Source organism: Equus caballus, chromosome 2 (genome assembly GCF_041296265.1).
Source record: "Equus caballus isolate H_3958 breed thoroughbred chromosome 2, TB-T2T, whole genome shotgun sequence".
Lineage (NCBI taxonomy): Eukaryota > Metazoa > Chordata > Mammalia > Perissodactyla > Equidae > Equus > Equus caballus.
The window spans coordinates 125,111,591-125,130,055 of NC_091685.1; the positions used below are offsets into that span (position 1 = coordinate 125,111,591).

An 18,465-nucleotide genomic window follows, 5' to 3' on the forward strand; every position below is an offset into this window, starting at 1 on the left:
TATATTTGTGGCAGGGGCAGACAGAAGAGCAACTAAATCTTCACTTCTCATAGTGGAATGTACCGTGCCTAGAATTGAAGAGTAATGAAATGGCAACATGAGAGTGTTGTTTTAAAATATGAAGGTAAATGCCAAAAAATCAGCTAAAAGAGTTGAAAAGCAGTCGCCTCTAAGGAAGGAGAAATGGGGTAAAAGGAGTGAGAGACTATTGTTTCTCTTAACCAAACCTGAATAACTGCTTGAATCTTTAAATCATGTGCATGTATAACTCTGACAAAAATAAAAATTAAAAATAGAGCTTTGGATTCCTCAAAAAATTAAAATTAGAATTACAATATGTTCCAGCAATCTTACTGCTGGGTAAATATCTGAAAGAATTGAAAGCAGGATCTCAAAGAGATATTTGCACACTCATGTTCACAATTGCCAAGAGGTGAGAGTAACGCAAATGTCCATGGATGGATGAATGGATAAAGAAAATGTGGTCTGTCCTACCACATGCCGTGACAGGGATGAACCGTGAGGACATTAGGCTAAGTGAAATAAGCCAGTCACAAAGAGACAAATAACTGTATGCTTCCTCTTCTATGAGGTATCTAAAGTAGTCACATGCACAGAGACAGAGAGTAGAACTGTGGTCGTCAGGGGCTGCCGGGAGCGCAATGGGGAGTCATCGTTTAATGAGTGTAGAGTTTCAGTTTTGCAAGATAGAATGTTCTGGAGATCTCTTTCACAACAATGTGAATACACTTAACAATACTGAGCTGTACACTTAGAAATGGTTCAGATGGTAAATTTTGTCATATATTTTACCACAAACTTTAAAAAAGTTCATAGCTTTATAATTCCCACTTTATTCATGTAAGAAAATTGAGACACATGGGGAAAAAATAATTTGCCCAAGGTAATATGGCGATGGATGGGTATTAGAACATGGCACTCTAGTGAGAACCTGTCCTCTAACCACTGCTCAATTCTGCCTTTCAGAAACGTATCTAGTTATGTAAGATGTCACCACTGGGGAACCATGTGAACGATACAGGGGCTCCTGTATTACTTCTTACAACTGCCTGTGAATCTACAATTATCTAAAGATAAAAAGTTTAAATATATATGGTACATATAAAATATATAATAAAATCATTTAACAAGCATAAGGTTCTGCCACATGCTTTCCACTTTAGGGCATTTGTAATTTCTCAGAAACAAAGTACCTCTCTGCTCCTGTTCTGCTATGGACTGCAATGTGAAAGATATTTAGATAATATAAGACAGACACTGAAGACAGCTTTAAAATTCTACGATTGAAAGTGGGAATCAAAGATACCTAGAGTAACGTGTCTTTTTTGATTAGCAAATTCCTGCCAATGCTCACCTTTACTGTGAACTTGTGAGCCTGCCTTCCTCCACGACCATGGGGGATACACAGATTCTCTCTATAAGCCTCAGAATGAGATTTCCCAAGGAAACTGCAAATTTATTGAGTTTCATTGAGAAAATATTAAGAACAACAACAAGAAAAAGTAACTTTTCAATAAATAGTGTTAGTGCAACTGAATAGCCATTTGGAAAAAGGTAAAATTGCATCCATATTTCACATGAACAAGGATAAAATCTACGTGGATTAAAGATTTAAATAAAAACTATGAAACCAGAAATATACTAGAGGAAACATGAGTGAATTCATTTGGAGCCTCCAAGTGTGAAAGTCCTTTCTAATCATGACTCAAAGTCTAGAAATCATAAAATGAAAAATTAATAAATTTGACATTAAAAAAAACTTCTGCATGATGAAAAAAAATACCACAAAGTCCAAAGACAAGTGGTAAACTGGGAAAAAATATTCTCAATTTACATCTCAGTTAAAAGGCTCATCTCCCTGGTATATACGTTGTTTTTAGAAATTGAGAAAAAAAAAAGACCAATAACTCCATAGAAGAAAAAAGAAAAGACTTGCACAGGTAGCTCACAGGAAGAGAAATAGAAATGGCTCTTGATCATTCTCCACCTCACTAATAATTAGAGAAATACCAATGAAAACTACACTTGAAACCTACCAGACTGGCAAAAACGCAGGGAAATCAGCACTCTCACATGTTGGAGGTAGGAATCCAAAATGGAACAACCCTTAAGGAGGGGCTCTGTCAACACCAGCCCAGTTATGTATGTATTTCCCCTTTGACCTAGGTATCCCACTTCTAGAAATCTCTCCTAAAGATACATCTGCACACCTCTAAAATGACTCTGCTATTATTTGTGACAGAGAAAGATTGGAAATAGTCCAAATGTCCATCAATAGGGACAGGTCATGGCATAAAAGAATACGCATTGTATGACGCCATTTATATGAAATACAAACGAGGCAAAACAGTCTGTGGTAACAGAGGTCAGAAAAATGGTTAGCTTTGGGGGGCTACAGCCTGGGAGCAGTCGTGGTGACCTATGAGGAACTGGAAAAGGTTTTTATCTGGATCTAGGTGGTGGTTGCACAGATGTATAAATACATAAATATGCATTAAGATGTACACTTCAGACTGAGGCACTTTACTGCCTATAAGTTTTACTTCAATTTAAAAAGTTTAAAAGTAGAAGACTGATCAGAGAAATGCAAATCAAAACCACAATGAGATATCACTCCCCCCACTAGAATGGCCAGCTCCTGTGGGGTAGGACAGCCCAGCCCCCGTGGGGCAGGATGGCCCAGCCCTGGTGGCCTAGTGGTTAAATTCTGCACACTCTGCTCCAGCAGCCCAGGGTGGCTTCCTGGGCACAGACCTACACCACTCGTCCATCAGTGGCCATGCTGTGACAGCAGCTCACATACGAAATAGAGGAAGATTGGCAACAGATATTAGCTCTGGGTGAATCTTCCTCAGTAAATAAATAAAAGAGTAAAAAAAATAAATAAAAAGCTCGCTTCCCTTTAAAAAAAAGACAGATGTGAAGAGAATGGAACCCTTGATCGTTGCTGTTGAGAATGTAAAATAGTGCAGCCACTTTGGAAAACCGTCTGGCAGTTCTTCAAAAGGTTAAATATAGAGAGTGAGCATGTGACCCGGCAATTCCACTCCTAGGTACAGATCCAGGAGAAACGAAAACATGCATCCATTAAGAACGTGAGTGCTCACAGCAGCATTATTCATAATAGCCGAATGTGGAAGCAACCCAGATGGCCATCCACTGATGAATGGATAAATAAAACGTGGCATATCCATACAGTGGAATATTATTTAGCAATAAAAAGAATTAAGTGCTGAAACACTACAACATGGATGAGGCTTGAAAACATTATGCCAAGCAAAAGAAGCCAGTCACAAAGGGCCACATGCTGTATAATTCTTTTTATACCAAATGTCCAGAATAGGCGGATCTGTAGAGGCAGGAAGTAGACTGGTGGCTGCCTGGGGCTGGGAAGTGAGGGGGAAACGTGGAGTCACTGCTAATGGCACAGGGTTTCTTTTGGAGGGATGACAGCATTCTAAAACTGGTCGTGGTGATGGTTGCACAACTCTTGGGAATATACAAAAGATCATGGAATTGTATAATTTAAATGGGTAGAATACATGGTATGTGAGTTATTCTCAATAAAGTTGTAATCCAAGAACTGGGGGCTGGTTACACTCTCCTGTACAGCTACGCAGTAGACCAGTGGAGAGCTGTGGAGGAAGGAGGAAGCTGTCTGTGCACTGACAAGGGCGCACCCCCAGGATGTTGCAAAGCGAGTTGCAAAATGGTGCTATATATAATATGCTAACTTTGTCTAGAAACAAAAGTATATATTTGCATCTAGTTTTAATGGCACAAAGAAGCCCCAGGTAGATAAAAATCAGCTAGTAACAACGGGGTAGGAGCGGAGACAAGATGGTTAGGACAGAGTGGGTGTGAGACTGCTTATAAGTTTTTATGTAGTTTTGCTTTTTGAGCCATGTAAACACAGCACCTGTTTATTCAACTTAATTTCACTCAAAGGATGAGTTAAAAGTTAATTAAATACACAATAAAAAATAAAGTAGAGACAGTTAATTTTCCTCCAAACGTTGTCCATTAAATGTCTAACCAGCTGAATGAGAGCTAATAAAGTTGAACTGAAGGGCCGAAACCCAAGCTGATTGTTTTAAAGTTGATATTAAGTTGTGAATATGTTTCTTGCTCTTCAGGAAAATAATTATAAAATCATATCCTAATGGAAAGCTAAATGAGATCTCTATATATTTACACACACAAACACACACACGCGTACACTTCAGGCTTCTCTTTCTCAGAGGAAAACAGAAGCATAACAAAGCCTAGTTTGATAGTATTCCTATTTTTGTCATTACACTGAGAGGGCCTTCTTTTTGGATTCACATCTTAGTCATGGTTGAAAGGGAAGAGAACACCAAATATAAGCTTTAACAGAGAACCAGGCGCCAGAGCTGCGCTGGTTCCATCAGTGAGCGGAGCAAAGCTGAAGGGTGTTCGGTGCCTGAAGAGGAATCTCCAAAAAGAACGACAGGCGTGTAAGTCACAGCAAACCTGACCCAGGAAGCTGTCCTTTAGCTTCTTGTGGAGAAGAGAGAGAAAGACTATCTGAGTGCTTCAGTTAAAATAAACCACACGCACACGCACATGCATACGCACGCGCACCGTGAGCAGGGCTGCTGGCACCGTGTGGGTTCTGACGGGTCCCAGGCCGGGCGGCCAGGTGCCTGCTGCGCTTACCGGCCCCGCCGTGGAGTAGAGCCGTCGGGCCGCCAGCGTCAGGTCCCCGAGGAGGGCGACGAAGCTGCACAGGCAGTTGGACAGGATGGCCCGCGCGGCCCGGTTGAACACCTGCAGCTCTTCCACGAGCTGGGCGTTGAGGGCCTCGTACTCCTTCTTGGCCAGGCCTGGCTCGGCGCCTGCCGCCCGCTGCAGGTGGCTGTTGCAGTCCAGCAGCTTGTCGTAGCGCTTCTGGATGAGCTTCTGCGGCCCTGGGAACAGGGACAGCAGTGCTGACAGCGGCGTCAGAACGAGCTTCTGCAAGCCAACCGCCTGCCAAAAGAGAGACACTCCGGTCACAGAGGGGGAACCGCGGAGACCCCGCCAGCGCTGTTACCAGGAGGCTCACTCCTCCCGCGGGAGTCAGGGGAAGACAGGAAAGTGTCCACGCAAGTTAAAAGAGGATGTTCAAGGACTTCGAACCGCGACTCTAGCCTCTCACACTGAACCTGAAGAGTGAGCAGGAAGAGGAATACAAAGTTGAAGCCTGCACCCCCAAAATATGCCCACCCTTCTCTCTACGGCCACTGGTTTTGTCATTGGGGTCATCTCCTTCAACACTTTCCCCTTCCCCATGTTTCTCACCCTAGAGCCAAGTGGAGCCAGCCCAGGACGTGGGGCAGGGGGTACCTCCAGCCTCCGACCGCCAAGACTATGTACGTGATTCACCGTACGTTCCCTTCCTTTGGGGGCAATCAGAGGAAGAGAGTGGGTCTCAGAAGCGTGCATCCTGTTCCTCCCACATCTGCCTCAGTTCCCTGGATGCCCTGGTGGCTAATTTTGGTGGTGGAATTGTATCCTCTATCCAGATGATACCTCTGATATATGTATTTTGCTCCTGTGATAGAAATGACCACAGAATTATTGTTCCTCTCTAAATACATTGAAGGATTAAGCTGATGCTGATTCTGTGTCTTAAATTGTTACATTTTTAGGTTTGAGTCATTGAAAATGAACTTCATATAAATGCCCAACTCCGTGCCAGCGCCTGAGCGCCCTGGGTTTGTGTCTTCTCTTTCTCTTTCCTCCCCTCTATTCTGAAGTGCACTAGTGTCCTGGGATGGCTGGCTCCCCAACTTCACCCTTTCTCATATGTGCTTGGGTTATGTGATTATGTCATGGTAATTTGGAAGTAGGTTTCTCTTTTGTATCCCAAAAATTGTCCTAGGGAATCTGCATCTGAGCGGCAGCTTGCATTAATTAACTTGGCCTCTGGAACTCAGTCTAAACTCATGGGAAATCTAGAAGAGAGGGGAAACCAATCTCTTATTGGAACCAGCAATAGCCCGCACAGATTAAATTTGATGTCTAGCTTATAAGATAATCAATATAAACCTGCAGACTGTTTAATGAGTCCTTTGACTAAGCAGAGAATCTGCCTACTGAGATAAATTACTGTGTTTCCAACTTTCCTGGATTCTACAGGTAATGTCCACACAGTATGACAATACGATTACAGCATGTATATCCTGTGACATAAATTGATTCACCTGAACATAGGATCTGTGGGTGGAACAAATAAGGATCAGATTGTATTTTAGTATTTTGTTCTCTACAAAATGTGTAAATAAGCATCTCCCATGGTTAGACTAAAACAACGACTTTGCCTTTAGATAGATTTTTGAGTTCTTAATATTTGATTTTTAAAAACAGTTTAATATACTTTATCCATTAAAAAAGTTACTTTTATATTGAACTTTCTGAGAGTTATTTTAATTTAGCTAATTTGTCATCTTGTAGTTTTATGCAAGGTAGAGAAGGATACCTTCTCTTTTCTTTCTGTCAACTTCTGGAGCATGCTCCATGAGAGAAGCTACACATGGTGCTCAACACATGTTTAAGCAAATAAATAAATTTACAGTCAGTAAATGTCATGACTTGAGATGGGGGGCGCCTCACTGAGATTTAGAGCGTCGTAGGCCAGGAGTGCAAAACACCCTCCACACAAGGGCCACTCGGTGCAGATCCTTCTGACCCAAAGCGCCAGCAGAAAACCGCCACTTTCAAGAGCCTTCGAGAGGATGAAGTCCATTCTAGCTCCTGTGTAATACCTGAAACAGTGCTGTGAAATAATTATACCTACGGAACACAGATACTGAATTAAAATTAGTATTACTTAGACTAATTTACCATCCAGATATTTTCTGGGCTCAAGCATGTTTTTATGATTCCAAAGCTATGGTTTATGATTCTGTACATTTTACAGAACTCTTAGAAAATAAATGTTTTGCCCATAGCAGAAGACATGACCTATGACTCTGCAAGGCCCTTTCCCAACAGGAAGGCTTTATTGTCCAGTGTATAGTGTGTTAACGGAAGTCACATCTTCAGGGGCGTCTTCGCTCCCCTTTTTAGGACTCTGGGCATCCCACAGGCTCCTTTAAGAAGATCATAGCTTTCCAAGTTGATAAGCCCCTGATAGATCACGTGCAGACAAGCTAAATGTGGATGTGAAAGCTGCGCAGACACCGCCTACCCCACAAACACACTCTGGGACCCTCTTAAGCTTTGATTATAGTCAAATCCTCACTAATCCACTTCAAAATATTTAATGATAAAAACAATCTCCTGTTTAAATCTGCTAATTTTGACCTTAGATTTGCTTTAGAGAATGTTTTACTTCTAACTCCAGAGAGATAAGTGAAAAGCAGCTTTACTTTTAACCCTACTGTTTAATTTGCATTTATCTGTGAATAAAAATAACTTACAAAGTCCTCACAGGGATTGGGGGCCTTACTTGGGGCCTCTGAGTGGCCCCTCTCCTCCTCGTCTTTGTCGCATGAAACCTCCTGGAGCGCCATTGCACTGTGCAGAGCCAAGGGCGTGGCATCCTGAAACCCAAGAACAGCGTTCTGAAGTCAGTACAAGTAAACGCATCCAAATGGGCACGTCGCCATCATAACCCTCCAGGACCAATGGCCAATCAGCTGTCTTGGAACAGTACCTCTCCTTACCCCCCACCGAGTCGCTTCCTCATACTGCTCTGGATGGCATCCTCTTCTCTTACGGGGTCCACCTTAAATTCCCTTGTTGGCCATTCTTCAGCATTCGTTCCTACAGGTCCCTTATTTATTATTTTTTAGTGAGGAAGAGTTGCCCTGAGCTGACATCCGTGCCCGTCTTCCTCTACTTTGTATGTGGTATGCTGCCACAGCTCGGTCGATGAGTGGAGTAGGTCCTCGTGCCCATCTGAACCTGGGAACCTGGGCTGCCTAAGCAGTAGGTGCCGAACTTTAAGCACTCTGCCACCGGCCAGCCCCATACAGATCCATTATTTAAAAAATCACTCCTCTTTGATTTATGTCTTCAGTTTTCCTTAGTGAATTTAATATTCTCTTTAAGAGAAGATGCTCACATTTTTGATGAATCAATTAGTGGAAATAGACTTTCCTGTAGATGTTTCTAAGAGACGTTTACTCCTGAAACATTTGTCAAGAACAGGGTTCCCATTGTCCCCTGGTTGTTACAACTAAGTTTTGGGTTTCTTTTCACAGAAGGCAGCGCTTTAGGAAGAAACTAGCAAACCTGATTGGAAAACCAGGCTTTGCATCAGCTAATAAACAAGGAAAGAAGGTGACATTGGTTACAGAACATAGGACCTTGCCCCCAAATCATTGCTCCTGTCGACTTCATCCTCTGTTGGTGTGACATTTCATCTAAGCACGCAAACATCTGCTTCCAAAAGCAGATATCCGAAAGAAATCTGGAAAATGGGACAGGGCCATTTAACTGACTGACATGTATCCCACAAGCTTTCTATGTTTCCTCGTTGTGACCGCTGTGGGGATGTTGTCAAGGACACTATGTCTTCTTTACGAGCTCCCTTAGAGGACGCTCCTGACTGGTCTTCCCACTGATATAATTACCCCACTCTCCAACTGGTTTGTCACGTCTGTGATTCTCAACAAGGGCAGGAAACATGCTAGGGGCCTGTGCTGTGTGGGTGCATCTGCATATGGTGTCATATTATTTTGTTAGAATTTATTTTCCTTTGTGTTGACTTTCCTCCAGGTACACCTACTTAAAGGGGAATTATCTAGGAATTTTGTTCAGGACTGTAGGGACATTCCAGATCACTGGTTATGGAAGATGTAGCAGTGCCCAGTTTGTCTTACAATTGTGTGGTCTCATGCCCTTTTTTGGGGTAGCCTACAGCTGAATTTGAGAACACACATAGGTTTTGTGTTTTCATAGTCATCATGTTATACACTTTTTACTGTTTAGCGTATCTCATATCATTTTCTGTCCACTTTTGATTGTCTTCTTTCTTTCAGTCCTGCTCTTAAATTTGCAAATATGTGTTTTAGGTACTGGAAAGAGATATGTTAGGATAATCAAATAAATGAAGAAAACTTCTGCCTCATCTGCAATTTTGCACTAATGAACTCATCTCTGTTATAAAAAAAAGCATGCTGATGGTCCAGCACGACGTGGCAGCTGTATGAGCAAATGTCCCTCAGTCTGGCAACTTGGACCGGAGGACGGATGGAGCCGGTGAGGGAACAAAGAATAAGACCTGAGTCCTTACACTGTCCTCCTTCACCAGCAGGGCGCAGCCTCCCAGATGCGATACAGAAGGCATCATCCTGTAAGTGAACCGTCAGTCAGTGTGACACACTTGCTCTCCGTAATGACTGTGGACGTGGACACCTGCCTGCAGAAACACTGAAAACCATTGTGTTTCACCTACCTGTACGTGTTGAAGACAGAGCGAGATGTTCTTCACACAATGCCTCACAGCCTTCTCTAAAGATCTAAACAACTTTTCTTCTCTGTTAAAGGTATTGTCTTTCACCTAAAATATAGATGAAATTATTTTTATAACTCAAACAAATCCAAAATTTAAAAACATATCATGGACCGTATGGGCCCGGCACATGACAGAAAGCTCCTGTTGAGAGGAAAATCTTCCCTGATGTGCTGTTTTAACAGGGTACCTTCCATGTGCCAGACACAGCACAGCTGATGCTCAATTAGGGTAGCAAAGCCACACAGTGCGGCTTAATCTCCTGTTCAGTTTTCACAGAGCCTCTCGTAATCTCGGTAGCTGTAGGATGTAAAACTCTTCTCTTCATATATTGTGTAAATGCTCCTAAATTATGTTACATTTGTGGGTTTATAAAATAATTAATAAAAATAAAATAAAATTTTGATTTATTGACTGGAATTTACTGTTTCACTGATATCACTCATCCCAATTTATTTCACAGTGGTTATTTAGAAAATACTCTTAGGTTCCCGGCTAAAGAAGTGTAGCAATTTTTTATCAACTCAAATTTGATAAAATAATATATAATCTCAGCAACAACAGTCCTTGTGTTAGGAAAACTCAGCAGAGTTAAGATCATGGTCATATGTGTTCAGTTATTTGCTGTTATCTTGCATGTCTACCTGTTAGCATTCAGAAGAATATGCTTTTATATGCCTGTGGCAGTTTCTAGAAGCACACTCTTATAACTGCTCTTAATGGTGACAAGTATTTCTCAGCAACTAAATGGCTACAAGAGAAGATCAGAACCAGCCTCACGCTGGCAAACTCTGTGTGGACATGCAAAGGTTTCTGGAATGTGGCATGTATTCTGAGCGTGGCACTGGGGAGAAAACACTGCCGCTCTCAGCTCACACGCCTGTTAGTTTAAAACGGTTGACCTTAGCGCTGAATGCATGGAACGTGGTGACTCTATTTTATTTTTAAATCCCTTAATACTGGTTATCTGGAGAGCTTTTGATTAAACAAGCGGCACAGTTCTCTGTAATCCACACAATTGAACAGCCTCTGCCTTAGGATCTCCAGGCTCTGACCCAGTTTGACGTATTTAACAGGATGCTAAGGCAGATTTTTTAAAACGCAGCTTTCAATGACCCATCACCAGCTATTCTATTTTGTGTATCTTGCTTGGGACTCAGATGCTTCTATAGGAGCAGGTCCAAGGATCACATGATGAGAACTACCGCCCGGTTCTACTTCTCCATAGCCGCACCTCTCTCATGCTGCTCTATGACTCTGGACGATGATGCTGTCCCTCTTCTGTCTTGCAAAACCCTGTTTATTTTTTAAAGACTTGCTCAACTGTCACCCCTTCCATGAATCCTACCTCCAATTCCTATTCTTTCCCCTGTAGAAAATTACTTGCTTCCTCTGATGTCCTCTCACAACGCTCGTTAATTACTTAAGGGATTCTCTCCACCGATGGATTGCAAGCACTTGGGATTAAGTAGTTTTGTCTTAGTAATAATAATAATAGCTAACATTTATCAAACACTAACTATGTTCCAGACACCCTGCTAAAACCTGTCTTCCATTCCTCGTCTTAATTCTGAAACAACCCTGTGGGGTAGGTGCTATAATTAATCTTACGAGCTCCCTTAGAGGACACTCCTGACTGGTCTTCCCACTGATATAATTACCCTGCTCTCTAACTGGTTTGTCACGTCCATGATTCTCAACAAGGGCAGGTAAATTTTAGAGATAAGGAAACAGGAGCTTCAGGAGATGTGGCCGAGGTTGCTGACATCCTTCTGTCATGCTCTGACTGAAGGATAGTCCGTAATTCTAGTTTAAGTTGGACACATGGCTGCCTTGCTAGAGACAACCCCCCAACCCCTAGCATTGCAGCTGGCTCTGCCCTTGTAACTGGTTTGGGCAAATAGGACGTGAGCAAGAGTAACGTGTTTCATCTCTGAGTCTTGGCCCTATACCATTGTTGTTGGGACTTGAATGAAGACATGGCAATGGCGTGGCTCCCATCAGCCAGATGAAGATGCATGCTTAGGGAACAGCACAGCACAAAGCTGGGGAGGACTGAGGGATGTGTGCAGCAGAGTCCGTCTGGATCATGTCTCAGGACTATTATGAGAGAGAGAGAGCAATAAATAACAATCCGACTTAAGCTACTATGGTTTTGGGTTTCTTTGTGAGAGACGCTTAGCCTTTACCCTAACTAATATAGGAAGTCAAAGAAACTTACCCATGTTAATAGGTGGGACCAGGATTCAAACCCAAGCTGTGTGAAATCAGACCTCTTTGTATTTACAATCTCCAGCACAGCGTCTGGTCCATAAGAGCTCAATGCATGTGTGATGAATTCAATAGCATCTTCCTCATGGGGAATAGTTTTATACCCTACTTCACCAAATATTTCACTGGAGCTGCTGACAAGTGCAAAATCGACTGATTTGAGATTTATCTCGTCTACAGTCCAGCCTATGCAGCTGATTTTCTGATTAACAGTGAAATGCTTCATTGCTGACAGGACATACTCTCAAAAGATTAAGGGGAAAATCTAATTAATACCCCCTCAGGCCACTTTGACTATAATTCACTTTTAGTCCACAATTGAAAAATATCAGAAGTTGATGATAAATGTGGTAAAGAATGTACCAGCTTCCACAAAAGCCTGCCTGGAATTAAGACCCGCCTATTGTTCCTCAATAGAATTGTCCTGAGTCAGAAGCGACACCCCAAGGCGTAGGGAGAACTGCTCTCCCAACACTCACACCCGCCTCTTTTCGCACGAGTTCCCAACTCAATCTCGTGACTATGGTCTGGAGTTGAAATGTCTTGATTTTCCTGTCCTTGGTCTGTGACCACACACCATGAATGTCCCAAACTTCCCACATTACAGTTTCACGGTGAGAGGGGAGCCTGGAGTCACTGGCTATACGCAGTGGACCCAGGGAGCCTCTAGAGGATGTGAAGCAGTCAGCACAAGAGTGACGCAGGCACGCTGTCCAAGGATGTCCCTGTTGGACATGGAATACATCATCCATCCACGTGGCAAGTAAGGAGCCTGCACGTTAACAGGTAAACACCAGCATAAGGCAACGATGCAAAATGCTGCTGCTGCTGCTGCTGATGATGGTGATGATAGTGACGGTGACGATGGTGACAGCCAACGTATACTGAGTGCTTACGCAGGGTGTTAGGTCCTTCCTTTATACACATCATCTCGTTTAACACTCACAGCCACTCCATGTGCTAGGTCCTAGTATAATCCCCAATTCACAGATGATTGAATTTAAGTTATGTGCCCAGAGACAAATACTTATTAAGTGACCGAGGAGAGGTTCAAACCCAGATCTGAATGACTTCAAAGACCTTGCTCTCCATTTCTGACTTGGGCGGACTCCTGCAGTGTGAGCACGTCCACGACTGGGAGACACCCAGTGAGGGTGTGAGGCGTTCAGAGGAGGGAGAAGCCGCATCTAGTGTAGGGGCCAGACAGCTGTGAAGCCTTAATGGAAGAAGGAAAAAGCCCACAGCGGCTACAGAGTGAGGTAGACGGGTCAAGGCTTCTAAAACCGGCACTGAACCTACACACAGTTGCTTCCAGGTCGCACCGACAATCTGAGTTACAGATGTTAACATGGTAAGTGATGAAAGCAGGCAAATGAGGAAAAAAAAAAGTACTAGACTATCTTAAGAACTGTCCTGCCTACTTTTGGTTACCACCTCAGGGCCACAAGCTTTCTGTCCTGTGATTCCCAAAGTGTGTTCCATTGATCACTGACTTCAAGGTCATTTAGCTGCTAAACACCTGGAGTCTTGGTAAAAATACAGACTTCTGGTTTGTACCTTGAACCAGGTAGAGCTCTGGAATCTGTCCTTTACCAGGTTCCTCGGGTAATTCTTACAGATGTTAAAGTTTGAGAGCCCTTGCTAATCCATCCATTATGTATTGGGGTGGAAATGAAAGTGGTTCCAGCCTGGCTGAACAGCTGACACAGAACAATTACCCAGTAATAGAATGTGCATCCAGGCAGTGGAGGGAGGGAGGGATGAGGGGCAGGAAAACTCACACAAAGGGATGCCCCTAAACACTTTTCTTCATAGGTGAAATAAAGATAAGATGAGCATCAAAGGAACCCCAGAGGAAAGTGAGGTTTTAAAAGCAGAGGTAAGACAGGGGTGGAAGAAGGGCATCGCCTTGGTGAGCTTGTGTGCTGGTTGGTGGTGAGCGTCAGGGCTCCTGGCATCCCTTGTTGACCCCTGTCCTTATGACCTTATCTCTCCTTTGTCTGTTTCCTGAGGTGAAGCGCCACAGCCAAGATAGAGTCAACACCACCCCACTCCGTTCCCCAAACGAGAGACAGAGGGGAACAGCACCGGGCAATCACTTTGATTCTCAGCATTCTAAAAATAGCTCTGATAACAACAAAACAAAACTGCACAAAATGTCAGCATCGTGTCCCCCAGGAAAGTGTATGTGGCCCAAGGAGAAAAATTACCTGTGATTCTCCTCTTGTCAGAATCTTTAGATGATTTGTCACTCTTTTTGATTTCTTGCTAATTGAATGAATATTTAGTTTAGACAATTTGTCTTTGAGTGATTCGTCCTCATCATTCTTCTTGTATTTTAGAACTGGAACAGAAGAACGCAATGACATATCTGAACACGTGCAGCATAGAAAGTGTGTTTCATCCAGAGTATTCAAGATCAATATTTGTAATTAGGATCAAAATCGATGTGACTTTTGGCCCTCTGTTGCAGGTGCAATATGCTCCAGCCCACTGCCCCCAGCCGCCCACCTGCAGGAGCTCAGCTGTCCCAGGGTTTGAGCTCCTCCGAGCCTGAGGTTCATTTACCTCCCACGTCAAAGAAATCACTGACACCAGAAACAAAAGCTCTTTCTCTCTTCTCAGATGATACATTTACCATCTGGGGTCTCTAGAACGAAGCATCAAGACCTAACTGATGAAAAGACAACTGTGTCCCACGTGACGAGACTTCAGATCTCTCCACCTGCTGAGAGATTTGGGGTAAGTCGAGTCACCTCTCTGAACTTTACTCTTTTATCTTTAAAATTATTTTCACCTCTCATATTGTTCAAAATGTTAAATATTCCTGACATTCAGTTTTGGTAAGGGTGTGGAGAGATGAGCAATCTCATACACTGTTGACAAAGATAAAACCATGCAGTTTTTGTAGAGAAAAACTTGGCAGAATCTTATAAAAATGACATTATTCACATTATCATGACATATCATCATATGCCAGCATGTCCATGCAGGAAAATCTCTTTTCGTAATCAAATGCACGAAGTTTTGTTTGCTGCAGCATTTTTTCTAACAGCAAAATGTTGGAAACCATTCAAAGTTCATCCACAGAGGAATAGGTCAATAAATTGGGACACATTCATTATGGAATACTATGGAACCACTCAAAAGAAGGCCCCATTGACTGGAGGAACGTTCATGGCGTGGGATTGACTTCAAAGGACAACGGCTAACTTAGTCCAGTGCGTGTTGCAGGAAGGAAGGGAAGAAGGAGAGGGGGAGAGAGAGAGAGAAAGTGGAAACAGACGTAGAAAGTCTGCAGAAAACAATAAAGGTTAGCTATGCAAACTGGAATCAGGGGAGACGAAAAAACTTTCTCTTTAGAACTTTGAAATGGTTTAAGGAAACAGGAAAGTAAAAAGAATAATGTAACAGCCATTATCCATCTCCTGGCTTTGTCAAATCTTAACATTTTGCCTTGTTTCCAATCTTTCTATTTTTTTAAAAAAAATCACATAACAGTTGAAGCTTCTCTGATCCTCTTCTCTGATCCCTAAAGGAAATTGTCATCCTAAATAATGGGTTTTATTTTATCTGTAACTATTTTTATGCCTTTACTGTGTGTGTATGTAGCCGTATAGTACATAGTATTATTTTGAATGTTTTCAATCTTTATAAAAATGGTACCATATTGCATATATTCTTCTGTCACTCACTAATTTACCTTCTAAAATACTCAACATTGTGTTTTTGAGATTTATCCAATTGATACATGTACTTTAATTAACTTTTATGTTCTCGTGGTATCATAGTGTATAACAGTTTGTGCGTTATCTGAATAAATATGTAAGTCATTTTCTTTTCTTTTGTTGCTATTAGGAACAATGCTAGTTACTAGTATGTCTCTCCATGAACATTCGGACAGGAGTTTCTCAAATATCTAGAAATTGGTTTTCTGGGTCTCGGGTGTGTACATCTTTAGCTTTACTAGATGCTGTCAAATTCTTCTCCCAAGTGGTGATTCTGGCTCACACTCTCACCTGCAGGCTGAGATTCAGTGCTTAACGAACGTTACCCTTTAAGCATCCTTTTGCCAATTTGACAGACTGGGACTGGTATGCCATTGTGATTTTAACTTGCATTCCACAGATTTCTAGTGAAGCTTAGCATTTAAAAACTTATTGGTCTTTCTGTGAATTGCTTTTTCTTGATTATGATTATTGACCACTTTGTATTGACTGCTTTTATTACTGATTTGCTATCAACAATCGTACATTCTGGACAGAGACCTTCTGTCCGGGCTGGGGCTGTCCTTTCCTTGTTTCGGGCACCTTGTGCTCTACAACTGCCTTTCTACTCCCTGCCCTTCTTTATAATTTTAATTTATTAACACAGATACATACGATGTTTTGAATTAAAAAATTAGAAAATAAAAACAATAAAAATAAATGAAGTGGTTGGACCAGTTAGCCCCCAAGTCCTCCCATTGCTTTAATGTGGAATTGTGGCTCAGAGCACAGAGGGAGGACGCAGGGCGCAGAGGGAGGACTCAGGGCACAGAGGGAGGACGCAGGGCGCAGAGGGAGGACCCAGGGCACAGAGGAGGACACAGACCACAGAGGGAGGACCATGCCCCACCCCGTGCATTACTGCATCCAGATGGTTGGAGCCCTGTAGCTGTGCCTCCTATTTTGAAACCTACATTCTACTTCAGATGCAAATTTTACATCTTAGGTAATAAGTCGTTAACAGTAATTTCTTAATTTAAGAAAGAAATATATTCGCTCCCTTCAGTCAAGCAAATAATGCCAAAAAACATCTCCATTCTTTGAACCAGATGAGCCTGATGTGTTAGCTGGGCCCCCTCCCCTGGATCTGCCCCTTTCGCCACCGCTTATCGGCTCTGGTTCCCACGGCTCAAGCTACCTGGCCTTGCCACATCTCCTTACCACACACACCGCAGAGACAGGAGGGCCATATGCTGTGGGTATCTTCAGCCCATAATCCATCACCGGCATGCAGTGGTCAAAAGAGGTAGAGTAAAGGACTGTTTGATTAAAAGCTGTCATTTCTTGTGTGTCATGGTCCTCTCTGAACCCAGCTGGCGGGGCAAAATCACACTCTCCTCCTTAGCCTCTAACTCCAGCTATCTAGTGATCATAATCCCTGCCACGACCATAATTACTTAGACCTTCCGATTCTCAGAAACATAAACAGAACACTCCAAAAGCGGAAAACACCCAATTCGTCGTATGTCTTCTTACCTAAATCTTTCCGTCTTTTCAGTTCGTTGATGTTTACGTTAATGTCCCTCACCGCAGCAAAGGCGTCCTCCAGCGCTCGGAAGTCCGGGTGGCAGGGCGGGGTGGAGTTCCGAAGCTCGCACAGCAGGAGCGGGTATTTCATCACACGCTGGATGGGTTTGATCATCAGAGAGCCCATGTCCAGTAAGTTTGGTTTGCCTCTACGATAGAGTAAATAAATCAGTTTCATAAACGTTTGTCTTATTAACTCCTTTTCATTTTTGTGATCTTTTATGATAAATCCTGAAACTGTTTTTCCCTCCATTTGGTGATGTACGATTTCTAGATGAAAGCTGGAGCAAGGGGTGACCGAAAGAAGCAAGGCTAAAAGATCTGGCTGCTAAACAGAACCTGGAGGAAGACAAATGACTGTCTGTCCGCAGAAAGGATGGAGCATGATTGCCATCCACGTTCCACTTACAGCGTTTTAAATAACAGTCTTTATAATAATAGTAGGAAACAATTTCAGAATACTTTTTTCCATGACAACCAAGAAAAATGCGTTTGCTTGATGGTTTTTGTGATTATTAGTGAGGAAAATAAAATCATTATTTAAAATCTAAAAGATGACTTGCTAAGTGTTGTCAAAAGAAGGCATTGTCTTCTCTCTTCTACCAAACTGAGAAGTTGCATTGATGTTTCAGAAGTTCTATCACAGTCCCCAAAGAGATTTATAATAAATGCAACAGTTCTGTAAATATTACGAACACCGTCACTATCACTAAACATCGCTGCTACACAGTGACTTTCCATGTGGAGTTCTTCTCAGCCAACAGATCTTTAAATGGCTCCACAAAAGTGAGCACTCACACCTGACTCTTCCGTTAGGAGTGTCTGAGACGACAATAGGGCCATTCCAAATGGAAGTGAAGAAGCTACAAGCATGGTCACGCCATTGTCCAACCCACTGCCATTCATTTTTCAGCCAGAAGGCAGTGGTTTCCAAAGTCTCTTTATGCAAAGAGGCAAATAAAGGGAGCTGTATACGGGACATGGATGAAACCGTGTGCCAGGTCCCTTCTGGTGGACAGATGTACTCATTTGTTTTCCTTTAGGTTTCTATTTAGTAGACAGAGGACACAGACACTGTTTTCCAATCCTGATAGGTGGATTTTCCATTCTTCAATTATTATGTTTTAAGTACTAATATGGACAGACAACAGACAACATAATTGGCATAGTGAAATGAGTCTAAAAAATGTTGAACAATATTAGAAAGGTTGCATCATTAAAGAAGGTCTGAAGGTGCCTTAGGAGACCCACTCATTGAACTCCTCATTTGATAAATGAGAACTAAGGACTGTCACATGCAAGTGCACACACGCGTGCAGACACACTCACGCACACCAACCACTCTCCGTCACATCGCCCCATTTTATTTTCACCAAAGCCCTTATCACTATCTGCGATCATCTTGTTTCTCTA

At 42.5% G+C, this 18,465-nt stretch overlaps 1 protein-coding gene across 1 annotated transcript in view; it reads right to left on the reverse strand.

The window, feature by feature from the left end:
• Window positions 1-18,465, reverse strand: part of ARHGEF38 (Rho guanine nucleotide exchange factor 38) — a 118,310-nt gene that overhangs the window by 14,102 nt on the left and 85,743 nt on the right. The window contains exons 7-11 of the mRNA XM_070261629.1: window positions 17,002-17,201; window positions 13,969-14,102; window positions 9,431-9,535; window positions 7,449-7,571; window positions 4,702-5,013 (exon numbers count right to left, since the gene is read on the reverse strand). Coding sequence (XP_070117730.1) covers window positions 4,702-5,013; window positions 7,449-7,571; window positions 9,431-9,535; window positions 13,969-14,102; window positions 17,002-17,201 — 874 coding nt within the window. The remainder of the gene's footprint in view (window positions 1-4,701; window positions 5,014-7,448; window positions 7,572-9,430; window positions 9,536-13,968; window positions 14,103-17,001; window positions 17,202-18,465) is intronic.